The sequence below is a fragment of the Chanos chanos genome, chromosome 5 (genome assembly GCF_902362185.1).
Source record: "Chanos chanos chromosome 5, fChaCha1.1, whole genome shotgun sequence".
Taxonomy (NCBI): domain Eukaryota; kingdom Metazoa; phylum Chordata; class Actinopteri; order Gonorynchiformes; family Chanidae; genus Chanos; species Chanos chanos.
Genome location: NC_044499.1, coordinates 26996843 through 27019407, shown reverse-complemented (window position 1 = coordinate 27019407; position 22565 = coordinate 26996843). Strand labels below are relative to the sequence as shown.

Genomic DNA, 22565 nt, shown 5'->3' with positions numbered 1-22565 from the left:
AATTTGTTAAGCATTAATTTGTTAGTGTAGTAGCCTAGTCTACTATATGACAAACTTGATATTAAAACCATCCTTGAGAAATCCGTCCACAACAACTGTTGCATGTTTATTTCATCACAACGAGAGCAAAAACGAAATCTGCACAGTGAAATACAACAGTAAAGCAAACAAACAATTTATTCACCCTTTTCTGCTGTCGCCATCCTTACTCTTGTTTACCAAGGACTCTGACTGAGAATTTATGTAACTGCCCAAGTATTCTGTGCAACCCCTGGTAGTTTCCTCTTTGAAGGAATGAAAAATGCTGCATGAAATCTTATACTTCCACCCTTTTGACCTTTTTTTTTTTTAAACAGAATTGTTTAATTTTTATTTATTTATTTATTTATTTATAATTTCACTTCACATGATAAAAAACAGCAGATTGGCTGAAAACAGGGTTAAAATGAGAACACATGGCTCAAATATTAAATCTTACACTTACAACATTTCTTTATTACAAATGATTTATTGCTCTGCTTACGTGAGGTTTACAAGCATTACAAGCAGCTAAGGTGCTGGAAGCCTATTGCTGCTCGCAGTTTCCAATTAAGAGTCCAGGGGGCTATTCCAGAAGGCGGGTTTAGTGAAAACTCTGAGTTAGTTAATTCAGAGGGAGTAATAAACTTCCTAATAGAGGAGTCCTATGGCTTCATTCTCCTAGCAAAACAAAGCCATGAGGCTCTTCTATTAGGAGGTTTTCTACTTGTTCTGAGTTAACTAACTCAGAGTTTTCACTAAACCCGCTTTCTGGAATACCCCCCTGGAGAACTCCTCTATCAAGAATCCAGGAGGAGTTCTTTAAATCTTACCTGACAGATCGCCGCCACTTTGTAAGTGTAAACCAGGAGCTGTCAGATATCTCTCAGGTTAAATACAGTGTGCCACAAGGTTCTGTTTTAGGTCCCTTATTGTTCTCCTTGTACTTGCTACCATTAGGAGACATTATCCGTTAGCACGGCATTAACTTCCGTTTTTATGCCTGTGGACTGTGACGTATGTTTCAGGTTTCCGGTTCGTACCTGTGCAAGTCTGCTGCTGCTGCTGTGCTGATTGTCCTTACTGCTCTACGGTCTGTCGTTAACAATTACGTTTTGCTGCAATTGTAATGTTTTGTACTTGTTTTAATCTCGCTCTGTGTCTCTGCTTCGTTAGCGTTACCTCTCAACACATTTTTTCTACTGTTTGGCTGCTGGCTTGCTAATACCAGCTTAGCCTTCTTGCTAACCCTACTTACACAACAGTAGTGTGTTGATACTTCACGTTAATGTTACCTTTCATTGCCTGCCACTATGTCTTGCTCTCTCTGCCTCGCTCTCGTAGAGAAGTTGTCTCTCCTAGAGAGACGTGTCTGTCAGCTAGAGAAAGGTAGCGCTAGTTCTAGTTTTATTACTATATGTACGACGGCCACCCCAGATAGCATTAGTTTAGCCTCTGAGCCGATTAGCGGCTCAGTCTCTCCCATTAGTGCAGTTTCACTGGCAGAAAAGGAGTTTGTTACGGTCGTGAGTGGCAGGAGGTCTCGCTGACGCCGACGCCGACGCCAGCCGTCATCTGTACGGCCTGACTCACAACCGCTCCCGGTAATGAATTGCTTTGCTACTTTTGTTTCTCCTGTTTGCCGGCCTGGGTCCTCTGCCTCCCTCGATCGCACCAAGCCCCGTACCTTAGTTATAGGGGACTTAGTGACCCGAGGGATCAGGTTAGCAACGCCAGCGACTGTTACCTGTCTCTCTGGGGTCAGAGCTCCCGACATAGAAGCTAACCTTAGAGTGCTGACAAACAGGAATAGCTGTATCGATAAGGCACAGCCCATAGACACCAGCTATGGCAACATTGTTATTCATGTCAGCACCAATGATATTAGAATGAGGCACTCACAAAGGTCAACATAGCTAGGACTTGTGACTTCGCCAGAAAGATGTGCTGGCATCGATTAATTGTCTCTGGCCCTCTACCAGCTAGAGGTAATGATGAAAGATACAGTAGATTAGTGCAACTGAATCGCTGGCTGGAGCAGTTCTGTGTGGATCAGGGATACGATTTTGTAGATAACTGGCCCTCTTTCTGGGGTAGACCTGGCTTGCTAAAATCAGACGGCCTGCAGCCTAATGGGCTTGGCGCCACTGTTTTATCAGGCAACATAGATAGATGTTTAAGTCAGCTATGACATCCTTCACCAGAGCAGGCCAGGTCGCAGGTGATTAGAGAACCTGCTAAGGAAAAGCCCTCAGAGGCTGCTGAGTCCCATGAGTCAATGACTCCTCTCCTCCAACATAAGGCTTAGATTAATATGACTAAATTAATATGAGAGGCTTCAGCAGAGACTCCCTCAGAGATCTCCCTGTTTAAGCCTGGTCCTCATTCTGCCTCAGTTGCACAACATAACCTGCACTATGGTCATCTCTCCATCAGCAGCAATCTAGCTTTTCCTATTAGTGTACTCTCATGCCCACACAGGTCACTTCGGTCTAGATCCAGACAATCCATATCTCACAACAATTTAGTTCCAATTCAATTGACCCCCTCTTCTGATTTGATCGTTGTAAGCCCGATAACCCTGAAGTTTTTACTAATATTAGATCGCTCTCCCATAAGGCCTTGCTGGTCAGTGATCTGATCACTAATCTTAGCCTTGACATGATGGGTTTGTGTGAAACTTGGTTGGAGCCAGATGTTTATTTCTCTTTAAATGAAGCCTCACCTATTCCTTTTCACATGCTGCTAGAGCAGCGAAGAAAGGTGGGGGTGTAGCCCTAATTTATAACACTGAATTCTCTCCTAACATCTTTAACGTACCAAACTTTGACTCCTTTGAGGTGCTCTCCATGAAGCAATCCTGCACTACCTCATCCTTCCTTATAGTAGTGATCTATTGGCCCCCTGGGCCCTATAGTGAATTTCTAGATGAATTCTCTGAATTCATCTCTGACATTATAACTACGGTGGATAAAATCCTTATAATGGGGGATTTTAATATCCACATCAATAACAACTCTGATTCTCTTAATACAGCATTCACATTTATTTTAGACACTTCTGGCTTTAACCAATACGTCCGCGGGCCCACTCATTCCAATGGCAACACCTTAAATCTTATTCTACCTTGCAGCCTAACTATCTCTCATGTGGTTGTATCTTGCTACTCCACTGCCCTCTCTGACCATTTTCTTGTTATCTTCCAGGTCACACTCCCCTCTCCTCCTGTAGTCTCTACCGTGGTTCGTAGCTGCATTAATGCTTCCACCACTGCCGCTCTCACTAATCTGCTTCCCGCAGCCCTCACCTCCTTCAATGATGAACAAGGGTCTTTGAACGATCTGACAGACAGTATAAACTGTGCCCTCCGTAATGCATTAGATATGGTAGCACCATTAATGCTAAAAAATAGGTGTAAATATATAACACCTCGGTTTAATAATGATACACGTGTGGCTGAAGCAAGCGTGTAGAATATTAGAATGAAACTGGTGCGCCATTAAACTGGAAGTCTTCCGCCTCGCCGGGCATGATAGCTTGATAAATGCGCCCTCTCCACAGCCAAATCCGCCTATTATTCAAAAATCATTAATCTCAACAAAGCAACCCAAGATTCCTATTTGATAGAGTATCAAAATTGACCCAGAATCACTCCCCTCAGTCCAGCTCTGTTACCGCATGTGATTTTGTCAAATTTTTCTTGTAAAAAATAGACATCCATGGTGATACTCAAATTAGTGTACGAAATCAATGCGCCGGTATACTCTCCATCGCTGCCCCAGAGCCTAATCAGGATGTGCACTCTTTAACCCAGTTTGATCTCCCTAGACGTGCTCTCCAAACTGGTGCACTCTGCTAAACCAGCCTCTTCCCTGCTCAATCCCCTACCTCCTAAACTTTACATAGAACTTTTCTCGGTCCTCGGCCTTATAATCCTCAACCTTTAAAATTTGTCAATTAAGTTGGGCGTTCTACCCTCTGCTTTTAAAACAGCCTTGATTAACCCTTGAAGTGTTTCAGTCAGGCTTCAGGTGTTTTCATTCTACTGAAACCACACTAACTAGAGTGACTAATGATCTATTACTAGCCATGGATGCTGGTGATACCTCAACACTTATCCTTCTCGATCTGAGTGCAGCATTCGACACAGTCGATCACACCATACTGTTACAGCGCCTGGAAAATCAAACTGGCATTCGTGGCCTGCCGCTCTCTTGGTTCAAGTCTTATCTCGCAGAAAGAAAGCAATGTGTCCCCTATAATAATGTGACATCTGAGTACCGAGAGCATAACTATGGTGTCCCTCAGGGGTCGGTCCTTGGCACTCTCCAATTCTCTATTTTCATGCTCCCTCTGGGAGATATTATTTGCAGCTATAACATTAGCTTCCACTGTTATGCTGATGATACTCAGATGTACTTACCAATCAAGCACAATGACCTCTCTGAATTGGCTAACCTTGAGGCGTGTCTCTGTGCTATTAAAAGTTGGATGTCTTCAAATTTCCTGATGCTTAACGCAGGCAAGACTGAAATGCTGGTCATTGGTCCTCCTGCGCATAAGCATCTTTTTAAAAATCTTACATTAAATTTTGACAACTGCATTCTGTCGCAAAATTCCACAGCTAAAAACCTTGTGATTTTTGACTCTAGTCTCTTGCTTGTCACTCATATCAAGAACACTACCAAAACGGGCTTTTATCATCTCCGCAATATCGCCAAAATTAGGCTCCTACTATGTATCGCTGATGCAGAAACCATTGTTCATGCATTTGTCACGTCTCGCCTTGACTACTGTAATGTTCTGTACTCTGGACTCCCCTCTACTACAAGAAGTCTTCAGCTCGTCCAGAATGCTGCTGCCAGAATCTTGACCCGAACTAGGACTCACTCCTGTCCTGGCCTCCCTTCACTGGCTCCCAATTCACATGAGGGCTGATTTTAAAGTCCTCCTATTAACATTTAAAATTCTCCATGGGCTTGCACCAGCCTATCTGTCTGAATTAATTACACCATATGAGGAGTTTTTTCTTGCCCGTTATGAGGATCAAGTCAGGGGGTGCCACCCTGCTCTGGTTGTTGTAATCCTGTGGGCATGTAAAGCCCTTTGAGATTGTAATAAGTGATATCGGGCTTTAAATAAACTTGAACTTATGCCAACGACTAAGTTCAACCGTAAATATCTGTAAAACCAGGTGATCTCTCTCAGATTGTATTAGGGACATTAAAGACTGGATGACCAGTTAATACCTCCTGTTATAGCCAAGAGCCAATATAGCCAAGATAAGGAGTATGCTGGCTTTGCATGATACAGAGAGGTTAGTTCACGCATTCATAACATCTAGATTAGATTACTATAAAGATCTATTAGCTGGATGCCCTGTCATGTATATAAACAAGCTTCAGTTCGTTCAGAATGTTGCAGCTAGGGCTCTAACAAGAACCAGGAAGTGTGAACATATTAGTCCAATATTATCCCATGCACACTGGTTATCTGTTAGGTTTCATATTGATTATAAAATTCAGCTGCTAACATACACGTCTAGACTAAAGATCCACCTATTCAGCCTAGCATATAGCTAACCATCTTTGCCAAAGTGGTTGAGGCATTTAACCATAGTCATGGAGTGTTTTGGTGTACTGATATGTTGATGCTGTCTCCTCTACTCACATCCAATCACTCAAGTTTGTTGACAATGGAATGGAGACTTGTCGATGTCTCTAGGACCCCAAATGGCTATGCGGCCTGCTGCTGCTCCCCTCTCTTTTGTTTTTTGGGCCAACGCTGCATTAACTAGGATTGCCAGAGTGCTAGTGCTGCACTTGAATCAGAATCAAAATAATTCTAAAACATATAACAACTATACTGCATGCTTCAGTTTGCTTAACTATCTTGTTCCTTCTTTTCTTTTACCTTCACTTCTGTGCCCTAACACTGGGGTATGCATTCTGAGGTCTACAAGGTCACAAGCATCTGCTAGTAGCATGAGGCCTATATACTCCTGTCCCTTCTGCAGGCCCCTGCTCTGAGCCAGAGGCCCGCCTGTGATGCTAATTCAACCTGACTGTGAACCAAGAACAGCCTGTCCCTTATAACCATGTCTAAATCTCAGTTTTAACAATAGCAAAGCAAATCATTCTGCACCACCATACAGTTGGTCTTAAACTTACTGATATGAACAATGCTTAGCCTAGTTATCAAATTGATCTATATCTGATACCACCTAGAACTCCTTGAACCTTGTATATTAACTCTTTTATACAGTGAACAAATCAGATATTGCAAATAGTTGTACAGACCATTGAATCTATTTACCCTGGACTCATTCTACATTTTAAATGTCTATGTGCTAGCCAAAGGAGGATGGGCTCCCCCTGTTGAGTCTTGGTTCCTCCCAAGGTTTCCTCCTCCTATTCACCTCATTAGGGAGTTTTTCCTTGCTACTGTTGTCTTGGGCTTGCTCACTGGGTATTTAGGTACTGATCACTGTAAAGCTGCTTTGAGACAATTTTGATTGTAAGAAGTGCTACAAAAATAAATGTGATCTTGAACTTCTGGATCCGGCATCCAGGAGAACTTTTCTATTAAGAGCATGCATGATGCTATTTCCTACTCTTTGTTTGATTTCCAGAATTTTAATTCTCTCTATGTGATATGCGACCATTATAGGAATGCCAAGCAGAGTAGGGTCTAAGGATAGATAACTGTGATAACTCTTTTATTGTGGCTCTGGTACTTTTTGGACGAATTGGTTTGCCAAAAGCTTTCTAGCAGTGTAAAATTTCCTAAGGGATCTTTAACACGCACAGTTCATGATCATAAATTTATGACTTTAACAACAGAAAAAAATTGAAGGTTGTGATGCTTACAAAGGAGTGGAAGTTTTTTGTGAGTCTCTTTCACTCCTCCTCTCATGCTTTGCCCTCAGCCTGGCCTCAGCCTTCTCCAGTTTTTTTGCATCCACTGTCTGTAGTGGCAAAGACAGTGGAAAAATACAAAAAACAGAATGTCAAGGAATAAACAATTGATCAACATTTGAACACACATTTGAACTTAAGTTACAGAGATGTGTCATCTCACCGTGTTCTGACTACGTTTCATCATCCAAATCCCTTGCATGTCGTTAATGGCAGAGTCTAAAGAGAGAAAGAAAAGTTATGAGTGCCCATATCTGGATGTGTTCAATTGAGCAGGTATGAAAAGCTCAGAGAGTGCAAGGAGGAAAGGGGCGAGTTCACAAGGCTACAGCATTACAGTCACTGTTAGAGCAGTAAAATCTCTGCGATAATAACTGTCTGACGCCATACTATGGGTCAATCAGTGTGAAAACATATTCATGATGTCTCAGACCATATTAACAGTCACAATAAAGCCTTGATTACTAAAGCATAAGGGTTATGTAGGCATATATCTAAAACCTGTTCGAGAAAAAAGGTTTGTTAAGGAGCTCCTTTTTGTTGTCTCTGAACTAAGAATGCCAAAAAACCAAACAAACTAAACAGCCCAACCAAACTAAAACAACTCAATATGTTTTACATTGTGCTTAATTTAAGTCTCTGAACACACACACACACAAACACACAGACACACACACACAAAGAATGCGTTAGATAAAACAAGTAGAAATGGCCATCATTATTTAACACCTCAGTTAAAGAAAAGCTATAAATATAGTAACGTAAAACGATTTGAGACCCCCCCTTCCCTCCAACATCAAAATGCAAACACCAAACAAAGCCTTTTGAAAGCTGTTCTGTAACAACCAACAGAAAAGATGGTCAGCATCTAGAGATACTGTTCTACTTATACTTATTCAAATAATATGAGAAAGACAGCATGTTTGGTATTTACGTTGGTATATAAGTATTTACACACTACTGAGGGCTGGAAAAGAAAGTAGGACTCTTGGGTTAGTGAGCAAACTTCAGATTTGTCACACAGGCAATCCTGTCACAAAACTAGTTACTTATGAGCAGGTTTTACAGGACTCACCTCTCCAGCACATGTAAAGCCAAGCTCTAACCCAACCACAACTCCAAGAGCACATGTAAAGCCAAGCACTACACCAATCATAACTACAAGAGCACATGTAAAACTGAGCTCTTAACCAATTCTTGAAGACTCATCATTTTCTCATCAGTTTCGAGTCCTGCAGAACTTCAGAACTTGCATAAAGTGGCATATATAATGAACATATTTGGAAAATGAAACACAAAAACATAAAAATTTGCACATAAATTTACATGGTTCAAAGAGAGTTTAAACTTCTTTTTGACAGAGAGAATAGTTTACATGAAGCATTCCTATTGAGCTTCATACCATATGCTAGGCCTGTAACAATTATGATTGCCTAACTGTGATTTTTTTGACATGATCATGTTTTGTTTTGTTTTGGATTTTTTTGCTGAACATTGGTTAAAACATTTTTTTTCTCATGAGATGGGTCAAAGCATGGTCACTCTTTTGTTTGCATCCATCAAACATGTCCAATGTAGCAGGACAGAAAAGTAGCTATCCTATCAGAGGGCGTCCCGCCCACACTGATTTACAGCAAAGTCAAAGTCACCTTCAAACTTTAAAAATCCAAAGAGAATTGGGCAGTTTGTGAGAAACAGTGTTGTACCTTTGAGAAATGCCCATAATATTAAACTGATAGATGTTTGGTTTGCACTTAGCGTTGGTAAAGCTGGCAGAGTTTTCATTTAGCGTAAGTTAAAAAAAAAGAAAAAAAAAAGAAAAAGGACTTGACACTGTCCCGTTGGTCATGTCAAAATGTGGGGAGTCTGCAAGCCCAACTGAGTTCAGCTTTTCATAGGCTGTGTACTTGTGTTATTACATTATCTGGGTCACATAACAGTGAAAAAACCAAAGGATGTATCCTGGGATTCATTAAAAACTTTCATTTGATAAATAATAAATAATAATAATAATTTGACCAAAATTATTAATTAGTAAAATCAAATAAATAAATAAATAATTAAATATGACCAAAAGAGACAATTATATTGTTAACTGCAGTCATTTCTGAGACAATTAATTGTACAGCAACATTTCGAATTGTTACAGCTCTACCACATGCACGTGGTTTGTGCTCTGCTGCTGTGAAAATCTCTTTTATATGAATAATTTATATTATTTATAGAGGTGTAACAGTACACCCAACTCACAGTCTGGATTTTGGGCCATGGTTCAATTTGTATCATGGTTTGGCTTGAAATAAAACTGAACTGCAATCAGAATTTAAGTTTTTCTTTCTTATCAGTTGAAAAAATTAGAAATCCAACATATTCATAATAAGTATTCAAAAATAAGACTGAAAGGAAACTAATCTTCAGTACTTTTCTGAAGTTCTCCTTTTAGGAAATAAGTAAAAAAAAAAAAAAATAGATGAGAGCAACTTTTAGGAACACTTATTTTAAGGCTTTTCTTCATGACAATCAGTGAAATATAGTAAATGCAATCCTAAGTACATTTAAATTTAACGTTCTTACACGAGAAATTGACTGCAACAAAATGAAGACTGGGCACATGTTAACTGAAGATATTCTTTCAGAAATTCGTAAGACAACTGAACTTGAACAGGACTATCGTAAATGCCATATCAGTAGAAAATTAAACACAGGGTGACAGCAAAATGACAATCAACTGTTATGACCTTTTTCAGTTCAATGTGCAGCTACTTCAGTGTAATAAAAACAAGTCCCCACTTATAAAAGCCTAGAGATCATATTTACTTATATTTTCTTGTATTATATCTACTTTTTTTACTTCCTCATTCATATGGATGCATATACAACAAAATAACACGCCGTTTCTGGTCTAAGTAACAGCCCCATGTGTTTTGTTCTTATTGAAAAAGGCTGACATTGTCATCAAAGCTACAGTAATTGTCCACTCAGTATTGTCCACTCTAAAGCATACACACTACTAATAAAACACAAAATGCATTCATTTTCTCACAGAGAGAATTGAAAAGAAAAAAAAAAAACAGTGTGGAGGAATCAATTATAATTGTTATTCTTAATGATCAAAAGTATAGTGTACAACGTTCTCCTATACTGAGTATATGTGTATTCCCTCTAATTTGGCATCACATTTGAGGGAAATGCAGTTTTGGTTTCAGTACAAAACCGTTGCAACATTGATTATTAGGGATGCTCTTTTAAGATCAGATGAGTCAGAGGAAGTGACCCCTGGGACACGTTCTATGGTAGGCCTGCGCAGTATTCTGCTACCTGTTCTCTACAAGGACGTTATCAAGGGGCACAAGGCTCTCCTATCCTACTTTCCTCATTTCATTACCAAGAGCTATACAAAATACCTGTACTATTTTGGAGATCTCTCATCCATATAGATTGGAACAAAGGAAAATATATACTAAATCACTTATGTAATCACCTACTACCACATACAACGTCTTTATATTTGATTTTTGTCTGCTGCCAATGCAATGTAACACCACTGTTGTGGAGAAATGAGAAATGATCAGGCCCTTTCAGGTAAACACATAACAGGCTGGATTAAGAAAACCTGACTTGGCTATGTTGTGCCAATGGTGTGGATCAGTTCTGGATAATGGTTCACTATGAATATTACAATTAATACTAATATCACTTAGCTGTAACCATAACTTTATCTCAGAACCTAAATCCAGTGAAATTACAGTAATTCTAGAAAATTCTATTTATAGCTCAGTGCCCTGAACACTGAACCTAGAAATTATTCAAACAAACTCTTCATTAGCCTTAACATATATTAAATACTAGAGTCCGACCGATAAATCGATATTATCGGCCCACATGAGCTGGATCCTTCAACCATGTTATGACATTCATGTAAGCAATGCCTGGTTTTGATGCAGTAACGTGATAGCCGGTACAGTCAGTCAGACATCAAAATTATCTTTAACGTTACAGCAGTTGAGTGGTGTAGGCTAAGCTGTTGACAGACTTGATTGTACGTTTACTTATGAAACAGCATGGCAGTTCTAGCAAGTAAACAAACTACAGTCCTATTATTTCTCCCTCATAACTTCTAAAAATTCTCTGGCAACATCGCTTACAGCAGCTGATAAAACTGTCCATTGCTAAATTATGTTACCCACAAAGCTAGCTAATGCCATGTTTATCAGTGGGAGACCACGAATGTTAATGAGCGGTTAAGCTATAGCGTTTAACTTATTCTGCCTAAATGAAGCAATGGTAAATATACCTGCGACTCACATGTCTATAGTTAAAGTCGGTGCATTGGAAATTATTAAACCAGAGGGGACAAGTAAACAAACGTGAGCTGAACAAGTATGTAACATGGCTTGGCAGCCAGACAAAGTTATCTAACCTCTCTTTCAAACATGTAGTGGGTAATCCCAAAGTCACGTAGACAGTCATGTAGTACTGCATTCAACAGCAGCGTTAGGTCACTTTAGGTCACTGTATCAGTTTACTGCATTATTTATCAAAACTTTAATATATTTTGCTGTACTTTTGCTCAAAGTACTATTTATGACAATAAAACAGGTTTATTTTTAAACTGCATTGTGTCATGTTATCTTGGTGAGGATTCTTAAATAACTACACATGACAAATGTTAGGGAAACTCTTTGTTTATGTTATGTTTTTCTGAACAACGACAAGAACAAAGAGTATCGGCTGATATATTATCGGATTTTTAAATCCTCAAATATCGAAATTGGCATTGATCTGAAAAATCCTATATTGGTCGGGCTCTATTAAATAATATCCTGCATAACCAAATTCCTGGATCACAACATTCAGAAATGCAAACATAAACATTTATTACAACAATAAAATCCAAACGGTAGAGAATGAATTTAATGTTGAATAAATTGCAGTTTAGGTAGAACCAAGGCACATTCACCATACACATACACATACTGTTCCACAGCATCTAAACTACACACAAGAAGACCCAACAACTAACAACAGGCAATAACAATATCCTTGCTACCCTCAGTATGCATGAATGAACAACTATGTGTGTATGAATTATTACTCATGAGGAGGTACGCTTAACCAAAGTGAACTATCTGAGTGATGTTCTAGTGGAGTTACTTACACACAAAAGGGTACTGAAGGAAGGGGAGGAAAGGAGAAGAGGAAAAGAAGCAGGCCCAGCCATGTTCAGGTAGGAGAGACTGGGATTACTCAGGTTTACTGTAGAAGACTGTGAGCGAGACTTCACGTTGGTGCCAGGAGAGTCTTTTAGTGTTGTGGATCTTCCAAAGTGGAGAGATTGGGATGATTCTTCGCAGAGACAAGCGGAAGAGACTGACAACAAAACAGTTGGCACAGCCAGAGCTCAACTTGACTGCTATCCTTTTGGGGGTGTCTCTGCTGAGAGGGAGGAGACACTCCTTGGAATTTGGGAAGTCTGAATCTGAGCACAATTTTAATAACTTTTTCCAGTTAAGGAACAGAAAAAATATATTAGCCGACTCATATCCTTGTTTGTCTACCTGTATAACAAATATGATTGCTCTATTATTGCAAACAGCTTAGATTCACTGACAGCTTGAGAATCAGCTGTTGGTTACCTGGTGAAGGTTATCTAAAAGCCCTATAGCACATTTACAGCTATACAACTGATTACAGCTTCAATATGCGCATTTATTCAGTAATTTTGTAAAGGTTAATTTCATTTTCTTTTGTTCTATATAGTTTGAGTGAGGGAATGTTGACTGGACTCAGGTCCAAATGCCACCCCCACAGGAAACAACCCACTGAGGTGATCTGGTATTCATCAGAAAAGATAAGTCGTCGAACCTGGTGTCTGTTAGGTGTTACGACTACTGAGTTCTGATTTTGATGAACAAAGGTGGGCTTAGGCCATGGAGGAGGGAAATTAGGATCAAAGGGACATGCACACAGAGGAGGAATGAGGGGGACAGGTGTTAAGGAAGGGTGAATTTGAGTTTAATATCATAATCAGCAAACATTTATTAGCCCATGGACTGCAATGTAAAAAGTCTTGTCTCCTATTGCCGCTCAACACTCCCTCTTTTTGACCTGGCAAATTAGCGACAAGCTGGCTTGCCAGGGCAAGCAAGTTGTTAATGGAGCTGCAGTTTCCTCTGCTGAAACAGGTGACCAGTCATTCTCTTGGACATGGGCAAGAAGTTGAGCTGTACCTCCTTTAAAGACTCTTCTTCTGCTTCCACCTCTCTTCTGTGGTGGTTGCAATTCTTGGCTAGAGTATGCTGTGATGGAAACACCTGTCGTCCATTGTGGAACTGCTGATGGCAGCTCTCGGGGAAGAGAGCTTGGGAAGGTTCACAGCAGTGTCTTCACACATCGGGGTGGTTTGTCTTGAGATCACTCAAAGCTTGCATATCAGGGCATGTGAGTGAGGGGAATTACCCTGAAAGTCAGTGGACGGTAGTGAACCCCATAGTATGTTTTCATGGCAGTCAAAAAGGGGCTGGAAACAGCTTAGGAAAAGCAATGTGTCCTTGTGGCAGGCCACATAGACAGGGTGCTTGACTGCCAATCACCCAAGTGTTAATTCTAGCCAAACCATACCCCTGATTGGTTGTGAATGTATGCTGCCAAAGGCTCTAAAGCTCAGATCACTGGCTTGAAGCTGCAGTGGTAGCTCCTTCACATGTGCCTGTCAGCAGTTTGCTGAAGTGTGAATGCGTCATGAGGGAGACTTCTGCTCCTGTGTCCAGGAAGGCTTCCGCTTCCACAGGTTGATCTCATCTTCATCAGTCCTCTGTTGCAGGAAGGAAGCATGACAGAAACTTGAGATATGAGTTCACAGAGTATTCCTCATTGAGGGGTCAAAGGGGTCAATGTTAGCAGCTGTAATGGCTATGACATCTAGGGAGGCGTGGTCTCCCAAAATGGACGCTGGTTTCTGTTGGAGGCCAGCACTGCAGTACCCTGGCCCTGGAGAGACAAGATGGGGCTTTGGGGACTCCTTGTGGATGCCGGTGTGAAGCCCCACTCTTTGGGCCCTCTGCTGGCATCGAATGGCACTCTTCCTTCAGGGGTGACTTGACACAGGGGTACTCCTATGATAGGTGCCTGATGGGCTAAGCTTGGGCTCCAGGGAGGTGTGTTATCCTTCTGTTCTTTTCCTCAGCACCACAAGTTCTTCCTCCTGGACTCTCAGTAGAGACTCAAGAAAGGCACACTCTGCCTCCCCGTATTTGTGTTCAGTGTCCTCGACAAGGGCTTTTTGTCTTTTTTCACTTTCCAGTTCTGCTGCCCAGAGGCTGAACTGGGGATGGAGTGAGTGGAGCTCCGCTCTGGTTGAGTCAGTCATTGGTCAGCACATTGTAGCTGCTGTTTGAAGTCCTCTACTTGGTGGGTGACTTCTGCAATTAGGTCCTGCGGTTCCTTATTTTCATCCTGACCGCTGCTTTGTCTTTTTTTGACCCAACCCGCCTGAACCTGTGATATTTTCTAGGAAGCTTACCCAAGCCCACCCAACCCGTGGGTTATGCATCACTAGTAGTCAGTATTTTGCTAACACAGTGTAGTCAGTATTCTGTTACCACAGTAAAGTCAGTATTCTATTAACACAGTCAAGTCAGTGTTCTGTTTACACAATGAAGTCAGTATTCTGTTAACACAATGTAGTAAGTATTTTATTAAGACAGTACAGTCAGTATTCTGTTACCACAGCAAAGTCAGTATTCCGTTAAAACAGTGTAGTCAGTATTCTGTTATCACAGTCAAGTCAGTATTGTATTAAGACAGTGAAGTCAGTATTCTGTTAACACAGTAAAGTCAGTATTCTGTTAACACACTGTAGTCAGTACTGGGGCTGAACGATTAATTGATTTCAACTTGAGATGATGCAATTAGCAAACTGAAAAAGGCTGCAATTTAGAATATACATTATGTAGCGCATCTGACCCAGGATTTAAACTGTCGTGTCAATGGTTTTACAAATTCATCCCGACATCCTTGTGTTACAGTCATGCTCACCAATCAGAAGTGCCGTCCTCCTCATGTACCAGTCAAGCTCACCAATCATAAGTGACTCAAGGCAACTGCGTATACGCCAACCAACAACAAATACGTGAAACTCAAGGAAAACGTTACTGTAGGTACACAATCCATCCCAGCTGCCCCATCCGTTCTGCACATGCGCCCGCTTGCGCAAAAGTCAACTAACCCCATCCCTTAACACTAACCCTAACCGTCAGTGCGCGCATCTGCAGAACGGATTGTGCACTTACAGTTACATTTGTGGTGAAGAAAAATGGCCTCCGCTTAGCCAGAAGCAACATTGGACAGTTTGGACAGTAAACCAGGAATTACGGTAATGGAAACCCTGGCTGGAAGCAATTCATATATTTAAGTGCTCATCCTTTCATTAGAACATAGTGCAGTTAAAATTTTGATAGCATCTCTGTGTGGTAATGCTCCACCACATATTTTAAATCTATTACACAGTGAATATTGAATTGAATCTTGACTTTAAAAAATTATATCGCAAATCAAATTGCAATCGCAATATCTGTCAGAAAAATCACAATTAGATATTTTCCCCAAATCACGCAGCCTTAGTCAGTGCTATGCAGGCGATAACACAGACTTGGATAGAGAACAGTGGGAAATTAAGTGCATAACATAGTTTTGATGGAATAACAGACAGAATAGACAGACAGAATTATATCCCAGCAGCAACAGAGAGGGAGGTTTTCCCAGCAGTTTTGAGGACCATTACAGAAATGCAATAAAGATTTTGCTTCAAAACTGCAATGTAGATCTCTCTCAGGGCACTCTAACTACCAAATCTACAGACCAAACCAGAGTTACAGAATTTTTTGACAGAATTAAAAAACAAATGCCACACGAGAAATTGCCATAAGCTTGTGTCTTGAAACTAAACAAATTGGGAAAAAAAGAAAATAAACTGAGAGAAATGCCACCAGGCCACATCAAAATAAGAAGATGACAGTTAAAAAGAGAGGACAACCGTTGAGCCGGAGATTGTAAAGATGTCGACTGCCTTTGCTACAGAAGGTTCAGATCAATAACTGTCACAGGAAAACCATGCTGACAGTTTTAGAACTCAACAATCCTTTAATTCTAATCGAGGAGAGTGACTGCTGTGGTTAAAAGAGGAGGCAGGATATAAATTGAGGAGAGACTTAGGAGACATACTTACCATTCTCTCCAGAGATTTGAGACAACTGCACAGGAGCATTCAATAGGACCTGCTTCTGATCTGAATGGCAATTGTTCCTGAAGGACAGCAAGCAAGAGAAAGCTTTACAGAGCATTTACTTCTTTGTCCTCTCTAACTCTAGGCTGACTAAACTTTGTGCGTCAAAGAGAAAGTACAGGAAAGTGTATGTAAATCAAAGAGAAAGTACAGGAAAGTGTATGTAAATGTGAGAGACAGTGAGACACTTACAGCTTAAGAGTATCAAACAGCTGGAGACAAATTCCACGGATGTCATCTTCATTCTTGTAGTCGGCCGAAACTTCCTGAAGAACCCCTCCAATGGCATCAAACACCTCCTCTCCATCTTCAAAATCTGAGCCACCACTATCCAGCACCCCTGTACCGTGCCATAATCATGAGAAATATGAAGATTCATCAAGCAAATCAAGGAATAATCAAACATCCACATCAAAAGAGGTCTTGTATTAAAAAGTTCTAAAATTTGTTATGGTCTTAAGTCAGCAACAGTACACATACATTTCCAATATGGACTCTGAAGTATCAAAGTGGGAATCACCTCCACCATAAGAGCAGCTTTATGCCTCTATATAATTATGAGTCCTTGCTATTGGGGGGCAACTACAACGTGAAACGTTCCCTGTGCCATCAGCGGCTGTTCTCCTAACCACAAATTAAAGAAAATTGTATTACGTCAACATAAACTGCGAGCTCGCACACACTTCCTCCCACACCATTGTCCACATACATTACCTGCTGTAAAGCATTCTCTGCAGGAAGCAGTAAAGCATTCTCCTTCAATCTTACTAACAGTCTCACATTTTTACTAACAGTCTTAAAATCTGCTTGTGGTAGATATTATTAGAAAAATCTAACATATTATTAGAAACAGTGTCATTGGCAGACATTTCAAATGCAGCTGAGTGTAAACTTTGCTTTGGCCATGTAAAAACATTTTCACTTCCAATTTCATCTCACTTGGATCTACTTGATCAAAACATCCTCCATTCCCAGTGAAGACACTTTTTGATGCTTGTCTGGCTGTGCTTGCAGCTCATTTCAAGATAAAGCTAATATTTGTCACTTATCAAACTTAATAGAATAATTAGGCAACAACTCCATAACTAATTTTTCCCTCAGAAAAGTAATCATTAGGGTTGTATTATTGAATAACTTGGTTATTTTGGTTCACCTATACTATCACCTTCAATGAAACGTATGGAGTCTTCCAAGACAAAAAAACAGCACGTGTTTAGCCTGTAACAGCAACATCAGAAATTTGTTATATGGTATGTGAGTAATTAAGGAAAGCAAAGAGAGAGCTGATAACTTCCATTAATGAAGATTAATACTCACAAAATGGCACTGAATGACACTACTGAATACATATATATGTGTATTTATCTGATCACCATATTCCTTCAGAAATGTCTTAAAACATGCATGAAAGCGAAGTCCCCATGAACAACTAACAGCAACAGTGTTAGTTTTAGTTTAGAAATTATTTGTGTCCACCCTACCATCCAATCATAAATTTCTCCAATGAGTGTGTAAAGTGTTGTATAATGGTGTGATTCAGCACACTCCTTGAATTGAAGTATGTACGGCAATACACTATTAGTTGTTATTCCACGACAAAATACATATCCATGACAAGGCACTGTAGTTTTTGTTTGTTTGTTTTCTTTCTAAATCCCTCTGACGCTTAATCCCACACTTATTCCCAGAGATCCCCCGTTACACCATGTGAATTTCCTTCGTATAGTTCATGAGCATGCTGGGGTTGCCAGATAGCTATCAGGCTATATTCGGTTAGCATCATAGCGAGCCAAAGGCACATTCTGTCTTACATGTCTTGGTAATGATTATATTCACTCCACTCACGTTCTTCACACCCTCTAAAATGACCGAGCTGTATGCACTGTAAAATGATGAACTGTCCTCTTACCGGTGATATAATCGAAGACTTCTGTGTCGATTTCAGGAAACTCGCTGTTTAGAATATCCACGTAGGTCGCCATGATACACCGGTCCCGTGCACACAGATTGCGCATGTGCTTACATTGTTATTTATGTATTTGAAAGCATGCCGGGAAATGTAGTACTTAATTGAGTCGGAATGAATAAATGCGTGCCAGACGCTTTCTTTTTCCTTCAGTTCAAGAGGAAACGAACGCTACTGGCAGCGGTCCTGTGGCAGTCGAAACTATGTGCAGTATCCCATCATTTTCATGTGAACTAGCAGTATTCAGGAAGAAGACGTGCTTTTTCATTCAAAACTTTGATGAAAACATTTTCTCAGTTATCATCAGCCCATAATACTGCAGCTGTTGTAGTCATTCAGTTAGTCTCTCTCATAGGTTTCTATATGCTGAAATAGGTGGCGCAGTGGGTAGCGCTGTTGCCTCACAGCAAGAGGGTCTCGGGTTCAATTCCCGAGGTCCTTTCTGTGTGGAGTTAGCATGTTCTCCCCGTGTCTGCGTGGGTTTCCTCCCACAGTCCGAAGACATGCAGGATAGGTGAATTGGAGACACTAGGTATGAATGTGTGTGTGAGTGTGTTTGTCTGTGTGTCTGCCCTCCTATGGACTGGCGACCTGTCCAGGGTGTTTCCCCGCCTTTCGCCCCGCCCCCCTATGAGCGCTGGGATAGTCTCCAGCACCCCCCGCAAACCTACTCAGGATAAGCGGCTTAGATAATGAGTGAGAGTGTTTAGAGGTAAGAAAACTGAAAATTCTGCGGAAAAAAAGTAATACAGAAAGAAAGGGGGAAAAAAGATTTGTAAACTGAAGCGTTTTGGGATTTGCATTATCTTGGATATCCAGTGTTGACTGAGGCACAAATTACTTCTTAAATGCTTTAGTTGCAATATTTTAAATAAACTAATATGCTCTCTCAGCATTTTGAAGGTGCGTCTTACAAATCCAAGGGGCCTTAAATTACAAAGCAAGAAGTGTGCTAAGAGAGGTGCTAAGAATGCAATGTTAAATAGCTTTGGTTGATCTTTGGCTTATGTTTATCTGTCCATCTACATGCATATATATATATGCATATATATATGCATATATATATATATATATATATATATAGAGAGAGAGAGAGAGAGAGAGAGGGAGAGAGCTCTGGAAAAAAATGAGACCATTGCAAAATTATCAATTTGAGTAAAATGAACATTTTTGTTTTATTCTATGAACTACTGACAACATTTCTCTCAAATTCCAAATAAAAATATTGTGATTGAGTATTTATTTGCAGAAAATGGACAACTGGTCAAAAAAAAAAAAAAGATGCAGTGTTTTCAGACCTCAAATGATGCAAAGAAAACAAGTTCATATTCATTTTTAAACAACACAATATTAATATTTTAACTTAGGAAGAGTTCAGAAATCAGTATTTGGTGGAATAACCCTGATTTTTAATTGCAGCTTTCATGCCTCTAGGCATGCTCTCCACCAGTCTTTCACACTGCTGTTGGGTGATTTTATGCCACTCCTGGCACAAAAATTCAAGCTGCTCGGCTTTGTCTGATGGCTTGTGACCATCCATCTTCCTCTTGATCGCATTCCAGAGGTTTTCAATGGGGTTCAGGTCTGGAGATTGGGCTGGCCATGACAGGGTCTTGATCTGGTGGTCCTCCATCCACACCTTCATTGTACTGCTGGAAAAACCAATCTTCAGAGTTGGGGAACATTGTACGAGCAGAGGGAAGCAAGCTTTCTTCCCTTATACTTGGCTTGATTCATGCGCCCTTCGCAAAGACAAATCCTTGCTGAAGCACCCCCGGATCATCACTGATCCTCCACCAAATTTCACAGTGGGTGCAAGACACTGTGGCTTGAAGGCCTCTCCAGATCTCCGTCTAACCATTAGACAACCAGGTGTTGGGTAGAGCTGAAAATTGGACTCATCAGAGAAGGTGACCTTACTCCAGTCCTCTACACTCCAATCCTTATGGTCTTTTGCAAACCTCAGCCTGGCTCTTCTTTGCATCTCATCGATGAAAGGGTTTTTTCTAGCTTTGCACGACTTCAGCTCTGCCCCTAGGAGCCTGTTTTGACCGTTCTCGCGGTGCACTTCACCCCAGCTGCCGTTTGCCATTCTTTTTGTAGGTCACTTGATGTCATCCAATGGTTGTTGAGTGATATTTGAATGAGGTGGCGGTCATCCCGGTCAGTGGAGAGTCGTTTTCGCCCTCTGCCGGTCTGTAGCTTTGTTGTCCCTAATTCTGCTGCTTGACCTTGTTCTTATGGATGGAAGCAACTTTACGCTCACTGTATCCCTCTGCCAGTAAAGCCAGAATGGATCCCTCACAAAATGGATTTTCCTCACTCAAAACTTTTCTTTTCAACTCTTCGTGGCATAGTCAATAGTTATTTTTTAAATTCCAATTACTTTTGAGGTACTACCAGCACTGTTTTTGCCATCTAGCTGGTCTGATCGGAGTGGTCTCTTAATTTTTTCCAGAGCTGTATATATATATATATATATATATATATATATATATATATATATATATATATATATATTTATTGTGTGTGTGTGTGTATGTGTGTGTGTGTGTGTATATATACACACACACACACACACACACATATATATATATATATATATATATATATAAAATCTTGCCTCACTCCATGGGACCTGAGGGAGCATTAAGAAATTTGCAACAAATCTCACCAAAGATCAGTAACACTTTATTAAATTTGAGGGTTGCACACCTTCTTTTCTTTTCTAGACGTCTAGAGGAGGTTTCTTTTAACTTTAGCTCTCCCATTCATTCAAATGATACGAATTACTGTCTACATTAGAAGTCACCCACCTCTGAAGTAGACAGGGTTAAGTGCCTTGCTTTGGGGTATATCCACAATGAATTGACCAGCTTTGCATTTGAACCCACAACCCTTCAGTTTCTAGACCTACTCCCTTATGTCTATTTAATTACATTCTAATTATTTTTCAGGTGTTGGGATTGACTTCATTGTAGAGAGCCAATAGGCTAAAGCTCATGTGAACCTGTTATAAATATCCAAAAACAGTTATAGCAACCTTAAATCTATTCAAGTTAATGTTTATATATTAAAATTTATTTATACGAACTTTACATGAGTAAACGTTACATGAGTAAAGCATGTATTCTCTTTTGTCACATCAGAGAAATATCGTAGGATATGCGAATAGAGGAGTGGTGTTTTGTGGAATGGCTGTGACTGTCACTCAGATGTCACTAGGGCCCACCTTGATTTACAGTGAATGCTTGCTGGTTTACATTTCCACTTATGAATATACAAAAACATATTCAAATCCACAAGATGAGCTCTGGAAAAAAAAAGAAAAGAAGAAAAAAGGGAAGAAAGACAAAAAAAATCCATTCTTCTTGAATTCTATAACTGAATTATATACTTTATAGTGTTTATAGAACCATCTTAAAATATTTTGTTTTAAAAGGGAAGCAATATGAAAGTTGTTGTCTTATCTATTTATTTTTAAGTTCTGTTTGTACTACGTTGCAGTTTGCACAATAAAAAAATTGTTTACATTCTGCAGCTGTTTCATGCATACTGATTCCTTCATATATTGTATCATTTTGTGGGACCATAGTATTCAAAGCCTGCATTATATACATGATGGAAGTAAAATGTTTTTATATTATATGTACTCCTGACAGCACAATAAGCCACTACAAACCTATATAAAGGCCCAGTCATGAAAGAAAAAAATGCTGTGATATACAGTGAAACTGCCAGAATCTTAAATAATACCCTCATACAAATTTTGGGTCATACCGCCCAGCACTACTTTGAAAATAAAAACTGTGATGGAATATATTACCATTTTCGTTGACAAATAATATGGAGACGATAAATTGACAAGCGATTTATATTCCCCCTCCTCTGGAAATCGAACATTAAACATTTTAACTAACGTTAACTTGGCAACTCAAATCATGGCTACTCTCGGAAAAGGAAAAAGAACAGATCTGTGGACACATTCTAGCTATAATACAACTGAAAATAAAACACACTGCAAACAACGTGGGTGCAAAATTGGTGGGAAAAATAGCACAAACCTCAAAAGGCAAGCCAAAGAATATCTGTGTGCTTGATGAAATCACTGTAATGACAAAAATACATTTGACTAAAATCTGACTAAAATTTATATAGGTTTCGTTTACTAAAACTAGTAATGATCAAATGACTAAAATATGACAAAAATGAGTATGTATTTTAGCCAAAAGACTACATCTAACACTAAATCAAAATCATGAGCCAAAATTAATACTGGCACACTCAAAATCTTTCCTAAATGTGCTTGTTTTTTTCATTGTGAAAATGGAGGATACCTGGCCCCGCTGAGCACATACTACAGTGATATTACAATTCTATG

General features: G+C 39.9%; 1 protein-coding gene across 1 annotated transcript in view; it reads right to left on the bottom strand.

Annotated features, from left to right (window-relative positions):
• Positions 1-18209, bottom strand: part of abcf3 (ATP-binding cassette, sub-family F (GCN20), member 3) — a 37033-nt gene extending 18824 nt beyond the window's left edge. The window contains exons 1-5 of the mRNA XM_030775748.1: positions 18128-18209; positions 16411-16558; positions 16162-16238; positions 7099-7154; positions 6888-6985 (exon numbers count right to left, since the gene is read on the bottom strand). Coding sequence (XP_030631608.1) covers positions 6888-6985; positions 7099-7154; positions 16162-16238; positions 16411-16558; positions 18128-18200 — 452 coding nt within the window. The 5' untranslated portion in view covers positions 18201-18209. The remainder of the gene's footprint in view (positions 1-6887; positions 6986-7098; positions 7155-16161; positions 16239-16410; positions 16559-18127) is intronic.
• Positions 18210-22565: the final 4356 nt, after the last annotated feature.